Source organism: Manihot esculenta, chromosome 8 (genome assembly GCF_001659605.2).
Source record: "Manihot esculenta cultivar AM560-2 chromosome 8, M.esculenta_v8, whole genome shotgun sequence".
NCBI classification, from domain to species: Eukaryota; Viridiplantae; Streptophyta; class Magnoliopsida; order Malpighiales; family Euphorbiaceae; genus Manihot; species Manihot esculenta.
Genome location: NC_035168.2, coordinates 16,651,092 through 16,670,829, shown reverse-complemented (window position 1 = coordinate 16,670,829; position 19,738 = coordinate 16,651,092). Strand labels below are relative to the sequence as shown.

Sequence of the window (19,738 nt, the reverse complement as noted above, 5' to 3'; positions counted from 1 at the left end):
TTCAAATGAATAGAAAGGATTTAATAAATTTTTCGTTAACAGAACCAAATGATGTAACCAAAAAACAGAACTGTGCTGTGATTGGCTAGAACCTGCAAGAAAGAGAATGTGAGGTGGTGGTGGGTGCCCACGGCAGTCACTCCGACGCTCAAGTCGGTATACTAAAAAATGGGGTGAATGTAATGAATTCCTTAGAACTTGAGTAGTGTAAGAGAATAGCATATATTTGCCTCCGTTTTATATACTGTAAGAAGGTGGAGATAAGTATAATATTCTGGAGATGATGTGGTCGGTTGCTTGGTAAGGATATCGCCAGCTGATAGGTAAGTGATCTTATGATTACAAGCATAATTGAGATACACTAGGTTGTGCTTGATAACGATAACTTTATGCCGAGAATCGCCCTATTTAGGGAAGGGCGAGTCTTGATGGTAAATCAGATGTTTAAGGTGTCTAAATCTTCCTTTCCTCGGGCAAAAATGGAACCACGTTACTCTCTTATCAGATTCTTGCCACGTGAACTTGTTCTATAGTGATAACACGTGGATTTATTCTATGGTGACAACTCATGACCTACTTTGAGCGATTATTGTGTAGTATCAGTTATTCTTTTTTTTTCTCATCGTATATATTAGTATTAACTAATTTTAAAATTAATAGGATATATATATAAAATAAAAATTAATATTACCTTAAACAAATTTTCTAACATGACAGGTAGGACGAAGGTAGTAAACATGTTAAATATAAATTTAGCTAATAAATTTAACAAACGAGTTAAATACAAACTAAACTAGTAAGCTCAATAAATGAGCAGAACTAAACATTCAAATCCCAACTTGAGCTTCATTATTTAATTGGCACTCAAGGATCTATTAATATTATGCGAAAATTTACGAGCTTGTACACACAAAAACCACATACAACATCACAATATTTATATAGAATAGGATACATAAAGGTCTAATTTATTGAAATACAAATTCAAAAACACAAACTAAGGATACTTAAGAGTAATCAAAAGACCACTAGGTTAAGACACACAGTGGTCTAACTTATTGAAATACACAAGCAAAACACAAATTAAAAGTAACAGAGTAATCAAAGGCCTCTATTGATTATTTTTTCAATGGCTTGCAGAGACTGAATGGCTGACTGAATGTAGAAGCTAAGAGCACCAGCGATGGGACCTAGGGGATTGGCAGCGATTTCTTCCTTCACATCCTCATCTACTGAGGGCAGTGGCTTGCTGGGATCCTCATCAAATGACTTTGCTTGCTCAAGGTATTTGTCCATCCGAGGAGTGGCAAATAGCCGCAGGCTTTCTATATCACCTCTTGCAGCAAAACGCTGGCGATTGTGAGAAGTCTCAGAGGAAAGTGCAAATGGACGCCCTTGCTTTTCGTAAATTTCTTGGGATTTCATCAATTTCAAGAGTTGCTGCAACTCGGACCTCAGCATCTCAATCAATGGACTAGATTCATCATCCACATCTTCCAATGAGTTCTGGGCTTCAACTAGCTTGTCTCGAGCATCATCAAGCTTATTACCGTCAGCCATGACTCTTGCTTCTTTTATCATCTTTGCAGTAAGGAGACGAGTCTCCTCATTTCTCACCTCTGGCCTCTCTCGCTCATCTGCAGATGCTCGAGTGCGGCTTACATTAAGGGTCACAGGAGGGGCATAAAACGGTCTCCCCTGGAAGCTGCACATCCAGATATGTATACATTCCATTACAATCACAGAACTAATGAGAGATCATACATGATTTGATAAAAAATGATAGAATTTAATACCTATATGATAAAGTAATATCAAGAACATCTGCGCCTCGTTCCTTACTAACAGCAGGGAGAAGAAGGTCCACCATAACCTTGCGCACCTCTTTAGCATAGAGACCACCAAAGGTCACAGTTACAGAGCCATCGGCATCGTCCTTGGATTGTGGATAGCTTCCGGCAATCACTTGCTCTATTGTCGATTCGTCTTCATGTGGGGTGACTGTCAACTTGAGGTCCTCAACAACTCGGGTGAGAAGACCAGCCAAACACTGAGAAAACGCTATGCTCAAGTTGTCTGTGTTTTGAACGTCTGAGAAAGTTCCTTCAATGCTATTATCTGCGATTGCCTTGAGAACCTATTAAAACATGGGAAAAAAATGAACTAATTAGAAAAATTATAAAAACAAACACCTTCTGCTTACATTAATTATGATCAATACATCGGAATATTAAATTCACATTTCTCCAGCGAATCCCATGTATATGCAAGTATTGTTAATCTCCTGCTTGCTTAATATGTAATTAATTTATTTCAACGCACCCTCGGGTCGTGATTTACGCCAAAACCAAATGTGTGTACAGGCACCTTGCCCACCGGAACCTGGGCAGCGTCACCACCTCGGTTCTGTTCACCATCGGACATAAGCATTATTCCAACAGAACGCCCGCCACTAAGATTACGGTCATTAATAATTTTCAAGCCAGTTTGAAGACCAGCAGTGATGTTGGTTGCACCATCGGCATTTAACCCATTGACTAGATTTTCAAGAAATTTTTGAGAATCTTCAGTAATCTGACGCAATGGGCACAACCTTCTGGCATCCTCAGCGAATGTAACAACCGACAAACGATCGATAGGGCTAAGTTTCTTGATTACAAATAACATAGCAGTTTTCACTTTTGCTAACTTTTCTCCAGCCATGCTTCCGCTGACATCTAATACCGCCACGAGATCCAATCCGGGTCTGTCATTGCTGGAATCTCCTCCGGTGATCTCCAGCAATACCCGGAGTTTGGTTTCTTCAAGTGGTACCGTACTCTTATTTTTGCTTACCACCTGTGCTCTTCCCTGTATGATTGGAGTTGGTTTTGGCCCTGAAATAAGCCATCCACACAGTCACAAACACATTCAACAGCGTATTCTAGGTAAGCATATATGCTATATAATCGTGAGAATCACAATTAGTTAACTAATCAGGAGCCACCCTGCAGGGACTTGGCAAGAATTAATGGCTAGCCAATAGATGGAGGAACCAAAAAAGATAAAAAGAAAGGTGGTTCACAACACTTAGGAACAAGTTTATGAGTGCTCAAAATGAATGAAGTAGATCGTAAAGTGCTTATCGGTAGTGGAGAAAAGAGGCAGAAACCTGAGTCTGGAGGAGCAAGAAGCTGCTCATCATCGTTGAAGCTCATTTTGCCCAGAAAACTGATACACTAGCTGGATTTGCTCAATTTCTTGTACTGCCTTACCCGAGGGCTTTCAGAACTCCTCCATTTACATATAATGAGGAAATTTGGATAAAAATCTAATATGATTTTTTTATTAATGAAATCTTTATATTTTTATTCAAAAATTAAATAAATTCTTATTTAATATAATAATAATATTGTAATAATAAATATTTTTTAATTATAAAAATTGTTACTATTGTTATGTATTTTCTTTATGCTAATTAAAATATTAAAATCTTTAATATTTTAAATTAGAAAAAAATATTTTATTATTAAAAAAATTATATTATATTATATTTAGATTTATTTGACTTTTAGTAAAAATATAAGAGTTTCAGTAACTAAAAGAATTTAAATTAAATTTATTTAATTATTAAATAAAAATATAAAAATTAATTGAATTTATTTTAATAAAATTTCAAATTTTTTATTAATGTTACTATTTTTATATTTTATATTTATATTATTTTTTAAGTCAATGTGGTCAATATATCGATTTTTCTGTCTGTCTTTTTTTTTTTTTTTGGGTTAGGTAGGGAAGTAGGGGACCGGGGAGGAATTTCATCAACTTTGCAAAGGATTTCACATCGGAGAATTGCCAACTCATACTTTTTTTTTTTGCCAACTCATACTTGTCGGTTCTTACATGATAATTTATTATATTGAAATCATGCAATAGTCTCACGTGATAAGAACTTATTATAGTCCAATGTGATTCTGTCAGGGTTGGATAAGAGTATTGAATTGTAAGTTGAAGTGAGGACCGATTTAATAAATTTAAATATTTATTTGGATAAAATCAAAAGGATAATCGTTCAGTATGGGCAGTCACCATCAACATTTAATTCCCTAAGCCCAAAAGTCTTCTGAGTTTTTCGGCGTACCAACAACCCCCTTATCAACTTCACGAGCTGAAACAAGTCAAAGAAAATAAATGGCCATGAAGTTTTTCTCTTCCAATAATTCAATGCCTATGAAATTTATAGGCTCAGCTAGACCTAAGAAATCTAAAGAAAGTAAAAAGGAAATTGAAAAAAATTAATAAATTAGTAATGTTAATATATTATTAATGGATTTTAAATGTGTTGATAAAATTTTTATATAAAATTTTTTATATTAAAAATTATTAATAAATTTTTAAATTTATTAATAAATTTATTAAAATTACTAATAAATGGGTTGATAATCTGAAATTTTTTTCATAGTGATATACTGTAAGCTACATAGGCCAATGATAATTATATATTTATAATTATTTTCACATTAATAAAGAAAGAATGTATTGAGATAATTATGGAATGGTTTCTATTGAACCACGTGTGTTGTATTGTTTATGAAATATGATGTGCCTCGGTTGTCTTATTGTCTCGTGTTTCACATTGGAAAAAAAACAAATTAAAATATTACAATATATTAGTTGAAGCAATATTTTGAAGTCCACATAATAATAATAATAATAATAAAATAATTTTATAATTTAATTTTTATATTATAAAAAAATTTATTAATTAAACTTTTTATTTTTAAAAACATCTAACTCCGACTATTCTTGTAATAAATTTGATTTGGACGATTCTTCTAATAAATTTGACGTAGAAGAAAAAATAGCCAAAGAGTAAACAATACAGGATATTGATGTTAGTAAATTTGTTCTAAACAATCATTTCAGATTTTTGTATGTAATTTTATTTATTAATAAAAAAATTTTATTATCATTATTATTTATTTATATATTATATAATAATTAATATTTTTAATTATTTATTATTATAATAATAATAATAAAATATAATTAATATAATTATTAATTGATAATTATGAAATAATTATGTGTATATATAAATTAATAATTATAGATATTTATTAAAAAAATAAAATATTTAATAAATTCACATTGAAATTACTGCATACGTTATTGTTATAAATGAATATTAAAATAATTATATTTTAATAAATTTTTATAAGTGAATATCAAAACAGTTATATTTTAAAAAAAAATTATTATATAAATATATTAATATTTGTGATACTGTAATGGTTATGATGTTTACAATTTTTTTATAAAAAAAGTGAGAGAAAATAAAAAAATAAAGAAAAAATGAGTGTACAAAAAACACTTTATTTGAATTGCATGGACAAAATTTTTTTTTTGTAATTATTTTTTTGAATTATAATTTTGGAATACATAATTAATCTATAACTAATCTATACGTTGAGAGAGCTAGCACTTCAAATAAAAATGTTCGTGTGGATATTATTAACGGTGTTTATTTCAAAAATAACACTATTAGTTCGAATAATTTTTTTTATTAAGTTTAAAAGATTATTATTTCTTACAAATTAAAAGGATTCGAATTCTAAAAGAGGAATAAAATTATATTATGTTATATAATTCTAAATTAAAAGAAACATATGTAATTAATATTTAAAAATATATTACATAAATATTTAATACATTTATGATAGAAATAATAAATATATATGTAATTCATTTTATTAATTTATATTATGTTACTATAGACTTTATTAATAAGGAGATTATATATATATATATATATATTATTTATTTATGTAAAATAAACTATAAATAATTAAATTAAATTATATAATTAAAAATAATAACTAACATGTGATTATTTACAATGCTATTTAATTATTTAATAGTCAATAAGGAGAATTTATATTTATATTATATAAATAATTTAATTTATGAACTAAAATTAATGGAAAGATAATATTATATATATATATATATATAAACATAAAGAGATAATGAACTAAAATTTTTATCAAGTCAATTTGAATAACTCATAAATATCTTAAAATTATATTATTTTGATAAAAAATGTAATTTTTATTTTATTAGATAAAAATTATTTATTATATAATTTATTGTTTTTATATTTAATTAATTATTATATTTTTTGAACAAGATTCACCGTATTAAACAAGTGGGGTAGCATTTCTTAACCCATTATAGTATCTTGTCGATGTATTAACCAATCCTACTACCGACAAAAAAGGGCAAATTAATGCCACGAGTTTCACGTTGGGGTCCCACTGACCGCTCTATCCAGTGTATATGATAACTTTCGAGGATAAGATATGGTGACATTTTTAATCGTTTTTCTGATTGTAATTCTAGAGAACATAGCTAATTCATCCGTTGAGAGAATTAGTACTCTAGACGAAAATATTCATGTAAATATCATTGATGGTGTTCGTTTCAGAAGCTGCATTATCAGTCTGGAATAATTTTTTTCATAAAGTCTAAAAAATTAGTTTTTTTATCATTTTTTTTCGAATTAAAAGAAGCATTAGGATTTTGAAAGTAAAATAGAAATTTTTTTTACAGTCTAATTTTGGGTACAGTGATTTCTGAACTTTCTGATAAGGTTGATGACCCTCAATCCCTTTGCATCACCTATTTTGCACTAAATGCACCACTTGAATAAAATTTTTTATATTAAAATTATCAACAAAATTTTAAATTTATTAATAAATTTATTAAAATTATTAAATTATCAACAAAATTTTAAATTTATTAATAAATCTGTTAAAATTATTAATAATTTGTTGATAATCTGAAATTTTTTTTTATAGTGATCCACTGCAAGCAAACTACATAGGTCAATGACAATCATTTTACCGAAATAATATAATATTATGTTAGTATTTTGGCAATTAACCAAATGGTTTCATATTGATTATGTTTGTTTACCCACTATTTTCTACTTATCATATTGTTGATCTATTCAATTCTAATTTTAATATGATTTTAATTAAAAATTGAAATTAAAAAAAGGTTTCAGTTTTTTCATTTTTATGAATCAAACTTTAAACATTTGTTAGACTGGTTTCAAATAATCCTAATAGTGAATCTTTATAATTCATATGTCTACAGTCGCGTAGAGCTACATGCATACTGGTGTTTAATCCTTCAACTGTTAATGGTTTTATAGCAATTTGTACTAGTCCTATGTGCATAAATTTATAGCCTTGGTTTAAATATTTTATTATTGTTTTTTGACTTAATAAACTCATAGATTGTTTATCAGCATATAAGGGTATAACTTTTTCTTTCGTTTTAATTGCTCTAATTGATTTGAAATCTAATATATGGACCAATTTATTCAAATTGTTTTCCAAATTTTACCATATCATTAACAGACCCTCATATAATGAAAATTCTAACCTTGGAAATTCTAACTCATAATTATAATATGTTAAAAGGATCTCACATATATGAAATATTTTATAGATTAAATTATAAAATAATGAATACAGGATTATGTCCTAATGCTATAAACCATAAAAGGACAGAAGGAGAAACAATATTTTGGGAAATTGATCAATCTAAAGCAAATATAACCATCCCCAGAACTATCCAATGGAAAGATGTAACTCTACCAGAAATCTGGAAATATCCAGTCAAGACAATCCCTAACAAACCTTTTAAGGAAAATAAAGAAATAGACTATATTATTCAAAATGATGATGGATCATTAGAATTAAAATATAAGAGATCAAATTCCTTTAGACAAGCAACTCCTAATATATACCAACCCTCTCGACAATCGTTAGATACATCTCGTAGAAGACATAGTATAGAGATACAACCAGATAATAGTATATCGGAAGACTCTACAATTCCTCTTCCTCATTATCAAGGACCATTTGTTGGAGAAACTTCTGGAACTAAACCAATAGAAGAAACATTTGACCAACATACAAAACCACAACATACTACTCAAGGTATCAAAATACAAGAAGGTGTTTTTAGACAAGGACAATTTAGCCAACCTTATGACGATAGTACTTTCTCTATTAATACCTTAACTCACACCTTTGAACCATATAAAGACCAAATTCAAGCTGACTATATGTCAGATCAAAACCGGGGGAAAAGGGACCTATTTTTGCAAACCTATTCCAGAAAAGAACAAAGTTTAATTAAAAAACAATTCTTTACATTCTGTAATCAAGTAGAAAAAACTATACCATTCTTTACATATTTAAAATATTTCCATGACAAAAAATTAAATGTATTAGAAAAGAAAATACATAAATGGCACAAAGTAAATAATGAAGGAGGAGTTAGTGATCTAGCTCATGAATGTGAAAGACCACCATTAGACAGAGTATTTTTCAAAAAGAACCAAATAGCTCATGGCATGCAACCAATAGTAAAAACTGACAATATTGAGGAAAACAATATAAGAGACATCAGCCTACAAAACAATTGAACTAATGTATCATTACATATCATAGGCCAACAATTAGATAGACTAGAAGAAAAAATAGATAGAAATCATGAAGAAATTACAAATATAGAACACATAGAGACACCTCAGGCACCATCTCCCATAACTCCAAAACCAAATACTATATATTTATCTCAGAGATATAGTAATCCAAAACCATATGATATAGATCCAGCGAAAAAACCCATTAATAAATCTTTTACAAAAATGATACCTCCATCACAAAATCCCATAGAAATAGTAACTTTAAAGCCAAAGACAGAATTAAACGACATGTCAAAATTCTTGCAAAATATTATAAGAGAACAAGGTACGTCTCCAAAACCTAGTATGACAGGAGGCATCAAAATAAAAGAACCTACACAGAGTAAGATATTAAGTGAAAGTACTAACAAAGATAAAAATAAAATAACTATTTTAACTGAATACAATGAAACCTCTTCATCAGAAGATGACATTATAGATAATCCCTTAGAAGTATCATACTCTGACCAAAGTAATGATATTCCTGTAAATGCCATAGGAAGACAATACGAAAAAAGACCAGATGATTTAAAAATATTAGATAGGAAACAAAAACAGTATAATGCAAAAAATATTTATGAATGGAATATAGATGACCTATCTAAAACAGAAATAATACAAATCACCAAGGAAATGGTCATTGTAGGGAATATTTACAAACAAAGAGTTGGCATTACAGAAAAAGATGTCGCTGAAAATATCATATTAGGATTTACAGGAGAATTAAGGACATGGTGGGACAAATTATTAAGCAATGAAATAAAAACAAATATACTAAATGCTAGAAGAATCGATAGCATTACTGGCGAACCAGTTATTGACCCACTAACAGGACAACCGCAAGCTTTTGTCTTAGCTTATCTAGTCTATAATCTTATATCTCATTTTATAGGAGATTTAGATTTATACACTGAAAGAAATAGTGAAATATTACAAAATCTTAAATGTAGAAAGTTAGAAAACTTTAGATGGTATAAAGACAATTTTCTAAAACGAGTATATGCATTAGCTGATCCAAACGCATACCATTGGAAAGAAAAATTCCTTACAGGATTACCTAGACTATTTGCAACAAAAGTAAAAGAAACAATTGAACAAAAATTTGGACACATTTCTTATGATGACTTAACATATGGAGACCTAATAACCTGTGTAAATTTAACAGGCATAAGATTATGTAGAGACATGAAATTACAACAAAAATTAAAAATGGAAAATAGACAATCTCGTAAAGAATTAGGAAATTGGTGTGAACAATTTGGATTCGGAACCATAAAGAAACAAAAACATAAAAGATATAAACCTTTTAAAGAAAAAATTTATAGACGATATAAGTATCCTAGGAAGTGGAAGCCATATAATAATAAGCAAATTACTAAGAAACCTTTTACAAAGAGACCCTTTAAAAGAAATACTTATAAGAAAAACAATTTTAAAAGATCCAATGATAAAACTAACATAACTTGTTATTTGTGTAACCAAAAAGGACATTATGCAAAAGAATGTCCTGCAAGAAGAAAAATACATGAATTAGGTTTAGAATTAAAAATAGATAACATAGAATAATTGTTAGAAAAAATTGACCAAATTAAGTTATCTTCTTCAGAATTAGATAATGAATATAGTAGTGATGATTCATCAGATACAATAAGTAGTTCAGATAATAACCATAATTGTCAAGGAGAAATTTGTAATTGTAACAATAAAGTAAATGTCTTAACAGAATATCAACAAGTTTTAGAACAAATCGAACAAGTACAAGATTCTAATATTAAGCGAAAAATGTTTAAAAAATTAACAAAATTAATTAATGAAGAAATAAGACAAGAAATTGCACCACCAACTAAGTTCGAAGATATTGAACAATTATTTAAACAGAAGAAACCCGTAACAACAATTTCTTCTATAGATTTACAATCAGAAATAAAACAATTAAAATTAGAAGTTAGACAATTAAAATTAAGGTGTGATTATTTAGAACAAAATCAAAAGCTACAACAGAATCAAAATATAGGACAAAGTTCAGGAAAGGACAAAACTAAGATAGAAGAATTAATAAGCACAAACACAGAAGAAGAACAAGCATTAAAATTCAATAATATTACAAGAATAAAATATCAAAAATGGTATGTAAAAATAAATTTAACAATTAAAGACTTCAACTTAGAAACCATAGCTATGCTAGACTCAGGTGCAGATATGAATTGTATAGATCAAGGTATTATACCAAGCCAATATTTTCATAAAACTAAACAAACTTTATCTGCAGCGAATTCGACCAAAGTCAAAATAAATTACAAAATACCAAGTGCACATATTTGTAATAATGGAATATGTTTTAAAACTAGTTTCATGTTAATTAAAAATCTCAATACACAAATTATCTTAGGAAATCCATTTTTACAAATGTTATACCCCTTTAAAGTCACACAATTAGGTTTAGAAACCAATGTATTAGGACAGGATATTATATTTCAATTCATAACACCTATTAATTACCATGATATTAATTTATTTCAACAAGAAAACATAAGTAAAATTAATAATTTGGAAAACCAAATAAAATTTTTAAAGAAAGATTTACATTCTATCAGAATAGAAGAACATTTAGAAAATCCAAGTATTAAACAACAGATTAAAAACCTTCAAGAACAATTTGAAAAGGACCTATGTTCAGATCTACCAATAGCATTTTGGGACAGAAAACAGCACGTAGTAACTTTACCATATGAACCAGACTTTCAAGAACAAGATATACCCACTAAAGCAAGACCTATACAGATGAACCAAGAAATGTTAGAATTTTGTAAAAAAGAAATACAAGATTTATTAAACAAAAATTTAATTAGACCAAGTAAATCACCATGGTCATGTGCAGCTTTTTATGTAAATAAAAATGCTGAAATAGAAAGAGGTGCACCTAGATTAGTTATTAATTACAAACCCTTAAATAAAGTTTTAAGATGGATAAGATATCCAATACCAAACAAACAAGATCTGTTAAACAGACTTTACAAAGCAGACATTTTTTCAAAATTTGATATGAAATCAGGTTTCTGGCAAGTACAAATAGATGAAAAAGACAAGTATAAAACTGCATTTACAGTACCATTTGGACAATATGAATAGAATATAATGCCTTTTGGATTAAAAAATGCACCAAGCGAATTTCAAAAAATTATGAATGACATTTTTACACCATATAATTTCATCATAACCTATATAGATGATGTTCTAGTATTTAGCCAGAATATTGATCAACATATTAAACATTTACAAATATTTTACAAAATAATAAAAAGAAATGGACTAGTATTAAGCAAAGCAAAAATGAAAATATTTCAGACAAAAATTAGATTTTTAGGACATGAAATACATAAAAATACAATAGTACCCATCCAAAGAAGTATAGAGTTTGCTGACAAATTTCCCGATGAAATTAAAGATAAAAACCAACTACAAAGATTTTTAGGATCACTAAATTACATCTCTGATTTTTACCCACATTTAAGAATATTTTGTAAACCCTTATATAATAGGTTAAAAACAAATCCTAAACCATGGACAGAAGAATATACAAAAATTATTCAAGAAATTAAAAGATATGTCAAGAAGCTACCATGTTTAAATATTTGTAACCCTGATTTTCCTAAAATAGTAGAAACAGACGCATCCAATCAAGGATACGGAGGTATCCTTAAACAAAACATAAATAATAAAGATTATATCATAAGATATTATTCAGGATTTTGGAATCCTACACAAGAAAAATATTCTACCATTAAAAAGGAAATTTTATCAATTGTTTTATGTGTAACAAAATTTCAAAGTGATCTATTAAACCAAAAATTTACAATTAGAGTTGATTGTAAAGCAGCTAAAGATGTATTAACCAAAGATGTCAAAAACCTAGCTGCTAAACACATTTTTGCTAGATGGCAAGCCTTTTTATTCATATTTGACTTCGAAATAGAACATATTAAAAGCACTGACAATTCTATTGCTGATTTTCTAACAAGGGAATTTTTGCAGGGCACATCATGAATAAAGGCAAGGACAAAACAGAAGAAGCATCTAAGATTTCATTACGACAAAAGACCAATGAAGCACAAAAAATAAATGTAAATTTATTTTCAGGACAAAGTCCTCGACCAAATTTAAACTTATCATTATCATCATCAGGACAAAGTCCTAGACAAAATGCATACATGCATAGGCCCATGTTTACTAGTAGCACAAGTATACTAAATAGACCTCTTAGTCCAATGTCCAGTGCCCTTATTACAAGACCAAGTTCTCCTCAATCCAGATCTCCAAGTCCACAATTTACCTTGTTAAATAAATTCTCTCCTTTACAACCCCAAAAATTAATAACCCCTTCGACCTTTAAACAAGCTGTCACTGGGCAAAGCTCAAGTCCAAGCCCAATATTTTCACCAACACAACCATTACAAATAACCCAGCCAGAGTATAGTTACAAGTCCATTGAAGATACTATTGTAACTATTGAACCAGAATATTGGTCACAAAATCCAAACCTTAATGTTTACCAACTTTGTGAGTCCATTTTTCCAAAAACCCATTTTTATATCCCTGACAATTTCGCCAAAACCCAATCTTTTTATGAGACCATACTTGTTCAAACAAATTCTATTCTTATGTATAATAATTTTGATCCTCATATTAAACATAAAATCAGGTATTGTAAAGTCAGAATAATCAAAGTATTTACCATTTCTGATTGGGGACAAGAACCGCATAAAAGTAAAGATATTTCTTTACCAAATGGACAACTGACCAAATTTAATTATTATGATTATCAATTTGCTTGGGAACGTACGTTCCTAAAACAAAATGACCAATTATCAATTTCATTTTTCTTTTATATTTCTGATGATTTTTCTTACCCAGTACCATATTGGTTCCATCACTGGTGGCATAAGTTTGGTATTGATTCCACTATTATACAAGAATAAATTATCTCAGCCCAAGACCACTTTTTCGATAATACTCAATTACCAGAAACCATCCTCTTATCTCCTAAATGGCTGATTTATTCTCACCTTTTCCACATCCCTTGGATTTATATGTCAGAATACCAAATTAAAGATTATACCTTAAATAATTTCCAAATACCCAATTTAGTCCGCAAACACAAAATTAAATGGTGGCCTAAGACTGATCTAGCCAATTGCGGCTCCAAAGCTGTTGAGCATTTTCTTGATTCACAACCCCAATATGCCAAAACATTAAGCCCAATCCAGATTACCAAACAAGAAACATTTTTAGCCAAGAAACAACAGATAATGGCCCAAATGGCCAAGTGTGTCTCCGAAGAAGAATATGACAAATTGCTCGAAGAAATAAAAGAAACAAGAAGTTCTGTCTCCTCTCCAATAGATTTATCCACCGACAATGACGATTTCTTCACACAAGCAGAAATGTAGGACCCATAAAAGCACTCAGCATCGACAAAGTGACAGACAAGTGGCCAACAAAGACAAAATTCTAAAGTAAGCAATGATATCATAAGGCACTACCAGACAAGAGATAGTGGCAGACAAAGTAAAAAGCAAAAAGAAGAAAAGACAAAAACAGTAACCAATGATTCACCAGACAAGAGCTAGTGGCAGACAAAGAGAAAAGCAACAAGAAGAAAAGACAAAAACAGTAACCAAAGATTCCCAGACAAGAGATAATGGCGGGACCCACGTATCAATAATGCAGCACTAATAGAGGACGGACCGCTCAACCAAATTTCATAAAAATTTGAAGTCCGCGTCTATAAAAGGGGACTTCTGAACCATGAAGGGGACATCGGAAAAAATTTCAAAGAAAAATTTTCTCTCTCAAATGTATTCCAGTTTATCTTTCTCATGTAAGGATACCGAAGTTTATAACAACTCGGTAGTAGCAGTAGTACCAGTGATTGTATAAATAGTACAAAAGGTAGTACATTGTATTTGGTTTTTAATACAATTATATTTTACCAACTGCTACTGTATAAGTCCGTGTTGACGGCACCTATTTCTTTCTCTCTTCGTTCTTCAATCTGAGTTAATTCTGGGCTTCCAGGTTAACGTTGCAGGAACCCTGACCAACATAAGTATGCTTTGTGCTTGCAGTTTAAACTGATCTGACACATCAGAAATTATATTCACCATGATAATTGAAATAGGAATATTTTATTGTTCCATTTGTAACCAATTTTACATTGAATATTATTGTTATGATTGTAAACAATTGTATACAGTTGATATTACCGACCCTTATTGTACTCTTAATATTGTATAAATAAAAGAATGTTTATCTTTTTATTTGATATTATTCAATTAGAACATGGTTATATTCTTAAATACTATATGTCAACTAGAACTGATTATGTTATTGCTTATTGTTTTTATGAATACCTAATATAACCATGAGATTTATTAAATCAGCATTAGAAAATTTAAGTCTAGTTGATTTAACAAATAAAAGAGAAGTAGAAATATTTAAAAGAAATATAATTGAACAAGGAAGATTTATTAGTGATTACCATACTGCCAACCATAATGAATATTGTGATTGTAGAGAAGTAGAACGGACATTAGAATTATTTAATTCTATGATTATGTATCTTGAAGTATTATTAAGTAATAATAATTTTTAAACATGAATATTACTATGTATTCATTTTTATACGTATCTGGAATGATGTATGTATGGACCATTGTATGTATATTTTATGAATTTTGTTTTGATTATTGGTATTTTTCTAATAACTTCTAGATATACACAAGGTAGTCATATAAAATATTAAATCATATTTAATCATATTTAAATCATACCTGGGTTTGAAAATCTTAATTTTTATACATAAAATTATTACATTCTTATGTTATTTTAAAAAATCAAAATAAAAAAATTATCATATTAATGTGTAAATAATAATAATAATAAAATATATTATATAATCTCAATAAGGATATAATTATATTATGATATATAATTCTAAATTAAAAGAAACATATGTAATTAATATTTAAAAATATATTACATAAATATTTAATACATTTATGATAGAAATAATAAATATATATGTAATTCATTTTATTAATTTATATTATGTTATTATAGACTTTATTAATAAGGAGATTATATATATATATATTATTTATTTAAGTAAAATAAATTATAAATAATAAAATAAAATTATATAATTAAAAATAATAACTAATTAACAATAGAAGTGTATTTAAATAAATTTGAGAGATTTTAAATTCTATTCTTTTGAATTTCAATTTTTATTTCATAAAAAATTAACATATGGTTATTTATAATGCTATTTAATTATTTAATAGTCAATAAAAAAATTTATATTTTTATTATATAAATAATTTAATTTACAAACGTGATAATATTATATATATATAAACAGAAAGATATAATGAACTAAAATTTTTATCCAGTCAATTTGAATAACTCATAAATATCTTAAAATTATATTATTTTGATAAAAAATATAATTTTTATTTCATATAATTTTTATTTTATTAGATAAAAATTATTTATTATATAATTTATTATTTTTATATTTAATTAATTATTAATTATTATATTTTTGTGAACAGGATTCGCTGTATTAGACAAGTGAGGTAGCATTTTTTTAACCTATTATAGCATTTTGTCGATATATTAACCAATGCTACTACCGACAAAAAAGGGGAATTAATGCCACGAGTTGAAGTGGGGACCGATTTAATAAATTTAAATATTATACAATAAAAAATTTGTATTTGTTGTATAGGCAATTGGCAGAAAATAAAATAAAATAATATTAATTTGATGAAACTAAACTTTATAAATAAAAATATATTAAAATTTTTTAATATATTAATCAATTCATTAATTTTAATAATTAAATATTATAAAAAATTTTAAATTTTTTGATATGAAAGAATTAATAAGTAGATTTTATTTAAATTTAAAAAATTAATTATAAATATTAAATAATAAAATATTTTGACAGTTAAAATTAATAAAATAATTGATTGATAGATTTTTTAAAATATTAAAAATATTTTAATATATTTTTTAAAATTAAAAATCAAAAGTAATAATTTTTTTATAATATAAAAACTAATTAATAATTTTGTTTGATAATAATAATAGTAATAGTACATATTCCATCCCATAAGTTTTATCCAAATTACATTTTTATATTTATTAAGTTTAACTTTGTAATTATACCATTTTCAAAGATATTAAATTTTATTAAATATAAAGACATATTTTAAATATTTATTTAAAAAATAATAATTAATAAAAAATTATTTTAAAAATAAAATTTATATATTATTTTAATATAAAAAATAAATAATAATTTAAAATAATAAGAAAATAAAAATTATCGAACAAAGGAGAGGAAGTAATTGTTAATATTATTCTTTAGGTCTATTTTGCCTCTGTCTAAAATATTGTAATGTACAAGTTACTTTTTTATTTCTGGAATATAATATAATTAATAGATTTATTTTTTTATTTTTAAAATTTAATATAATTTACATGAACCGTATATTTATATAATTTTAATATTCTAAAATATTTAAATATTAAATTTAATTTTATTTAGAACGGGTTGATTCGTTTAAATTTTGTTATTTTAGTAGGTTAAATAAAGATTGGAAAATAATAAAAGAAAAATTAAATTTGGACTCTATATTCTGAAATCAAATGTAGACGTAATCAAATTCACAAGGATAAGAAGCATTCTGAAATCAAAAGTGGGCGTAACCAAATTCACAAAAGGATAAGAAGCAGAGTTATAGTTGAAGTCTAACTCCTAGATGAACTGTGTTATGGACTACGTTATGGGTATAACATATTTGATGAACAGAGTGCAATTCCAAATTCGAGAAACAAACAGATGACTCTCATTTGCAAATATTTACTCGACTTTGATTTTAGCTACTTATATTTAGGTTGAGTTAGAACTCTTAACACTATAAAAAGAAGACAAACTGATGTACCAGTTATCTCATCTCATTTCATCTCTCATCTCCCATTATTATTTAGTTTAGAAGGCTGAAAATACTCTTCTCATTGTAGTTTTTTCAGCCATGAACATATGTGGCTAATTTCTTTTTTTCAGTTAAAGGATAATTAAGGTTTCAATTCAATTGATTGTGAGATTTATGTGATTCAATTTTTTCTTCAATTGTTCTTGGTATTTATATTGTTCCCGTGTTTATTACTTACTATTATTCTGTTGGTTGTTGCATTAAGGCGCCACTGTCCAACTGATAGAATGATATATTACTATTCAAGTATTACTATTCGAGTTAATTAAATCCATAATTATTTAGTTAAACTGAAATAAGTAGTGAATTAGGTTGCGTAAAACATTCCCAAGCAATAGTATAATATAACTTAAATGAATCGAGCGTCTCACATTTGTTAGTTAGAATCATGTCATTTTAATTCTTAATGCGATAATTGAATTAAATTCTATGAGCGTCTCCTACGATTGTCCAAAAGTTAGAGCTAGTCAACAAGCGTCTTTTAGTTAGTTTAAAATCTAAGAAAGAATTAAATATCTGAAGCGTCTTTGATATCTATAACTAGTTTATCAGTAATTGAATTGGGATTATTTTTATATCTATGATTAACCAATAAAAACTGAAACTAAGATTATTCCTTTGACCGGATGTACCTCATCTTGATTCTTTCTCTTGAGTTTAATTGCTTCTTTCTTTGAATTGGTTTTATTTATCTTTCCTTCTCTACATTCAAAATCTCCCCCCCCCCCCCATTTTATTTTATTTTTATTTCTTGTTCATTCAATAGAATTAATTTACTTACCAGTCTCTGTGGGGTCGACCCTACTTACAATTATCATAAGTTTTGTTTTAAGCAAAAATTTATTTTTGGCGGTTTTGACGCCCACTAAATTTTGGAGCCATTGCCGAGGACTGATTCTAAATTATTTTATTAATTCTTTTGGAATGACAAGTTTTAATCGTGCAGGCAAACTGGAGTTCAATCCAGAATCAAGCAAACTACGAGAAAGTTGAGAAAAGAGGCCAAACAGCAAAATAAATACCTTTCAATATCCAACACTAGTGATCAGGTGCTCACTATTAAGGACAGATCATCATTGAAGCACAGGTTGCCATTAAAGAAGAGATTGCTGTTGAGGAACATATTGCTATCGATGAACAGGTCATTGGCAAGGAGGAAATAACATCTGATTGGGACAATTCATCTAGTGAATATGATGTGGAAGAAAAAATGGCTGAAGAGAAAGCAATACATGATGTTGTATGACCCTCAATCCCTTTGCTTCACCTATCCTGCACTAAATGCACCTCTTAAGCTAAAGTTAGGATTAATTCATCTCCTCTATATCTTTAAAGGAATTGAAAGGGATGATCCTCATAGACATTTGAAAGAATTCCATGTGATATGCTTCAGCATGAGACCACAAGGAATTACAGATGAACAAATCAATCTAAGGGCCTTTCCTTTCTCTCTAGCTGATAATACAAAAGATTGGTTATACTACCTATCTTCAGGTTTAGTCACGACATGGGAAAAAATGATAAAATTATTTTTGGACCGATTCTTTCCCGCTTCTAGAGCATCTGCAATTAAAAGGGAAATATTGAAAATCAAGCAAAAGGAAACAAAAACTCTCCATGACTATTGGAAGAGATTTAAACACCTATGTGCAAGTTGCCCTAAGCATGACATTACAGATAAATAACTTATACTCTATTTTTATGAGGGACTCACAACCATAGAAAGACGTATGATAGATGTTGCAAGTGGAGGTGTGATATATAAAAGAACACGCCGAGAGGCTAAGGAATTGATATCTACAATGGCAGCAAATTCACAGCAATTTGTACCCCTACAAGACTATCATAGGAGAGTTTACGAGGTAAGTAATTCTTCTGTTGAATCTAGATTTTCTCATCTAACCACTTTAGTTGAAAATTTTGTTACAGAAAAGGCACAGCAGGCCAAGACTTGTAGAATTTACACTAATATGGGTCATCCCACTGATATATGCCTTTCACTTCAAGAAGATGACCAATGTGGATGCTGTCAATGGGTTTCCACGTTCTCCACAAAAAAAGTACGATCCTTTCTCAAATAAGTATAATCCAGGATGGTGAAACCACCCGAATTTTAGCTATAAAGTTTAGCAACTAATACTTAACAATTTCA

The 19,738-nt window shown here is 28.1% G+C and overlaps 1 protein-coding gene across 1 annotated transcript; it reads right to left on the bottom strand.

The window, feature by feature from the left end:
- Window positions 1-952: 952 nt before the first annotated feature.
- LOC110621467 (E3 ubiquitin-protein ligase WAV3) lies at window positions 953-3,309 on the bottom strand. Its single transcript, XM_043958775.1, has 4 exons — window positions 3,152-3,309; window positions 2,323-2,876; window positions 1,797-2,137; window positions 953-1,705 (listed from the first exon to the last, which is right to left on the bottom strand). The coding sequence occupies exons 1-4, from the start codon at window positions 3,195-3,197 to the stop codon at window positions 1,102-1,104; spliced, it is 1,545 nt and encodes a 514-aa protein (XP_043814710.1). The 5' UTR covers window positions 3,198-3,309; the 3' UTR covers window positions 953-1,101.
- Between the last annotated feature and the right edge of the window lie 16,429 nt (window positions 3,310-19,738).

Bases quoted from the DNA above. Each gene is read 5' to 3' on its own strand.
- LOC110621467 (XM_043958775.1), bottom strand. From the start codon at position 3,197: ATGAGCTTCAACGATGATGAGCAGCTTCTTGCTCCTCCAGACTCAG. The intron at 2,138-2,322 runs GTGCGTTGAAAT...ATGTTTTAATAG, and splicing joins GCGTAAATCACGACCCGAGG to GTTCTCAAGGCAATCGCAGA. The intron at 1,706-1,796 runs GTATTAAATTCT...CTGGATGTGCAG, and splicing joins GATATTACTTTATCATATAG to CTTCCAGGGGAGACCGTTTT.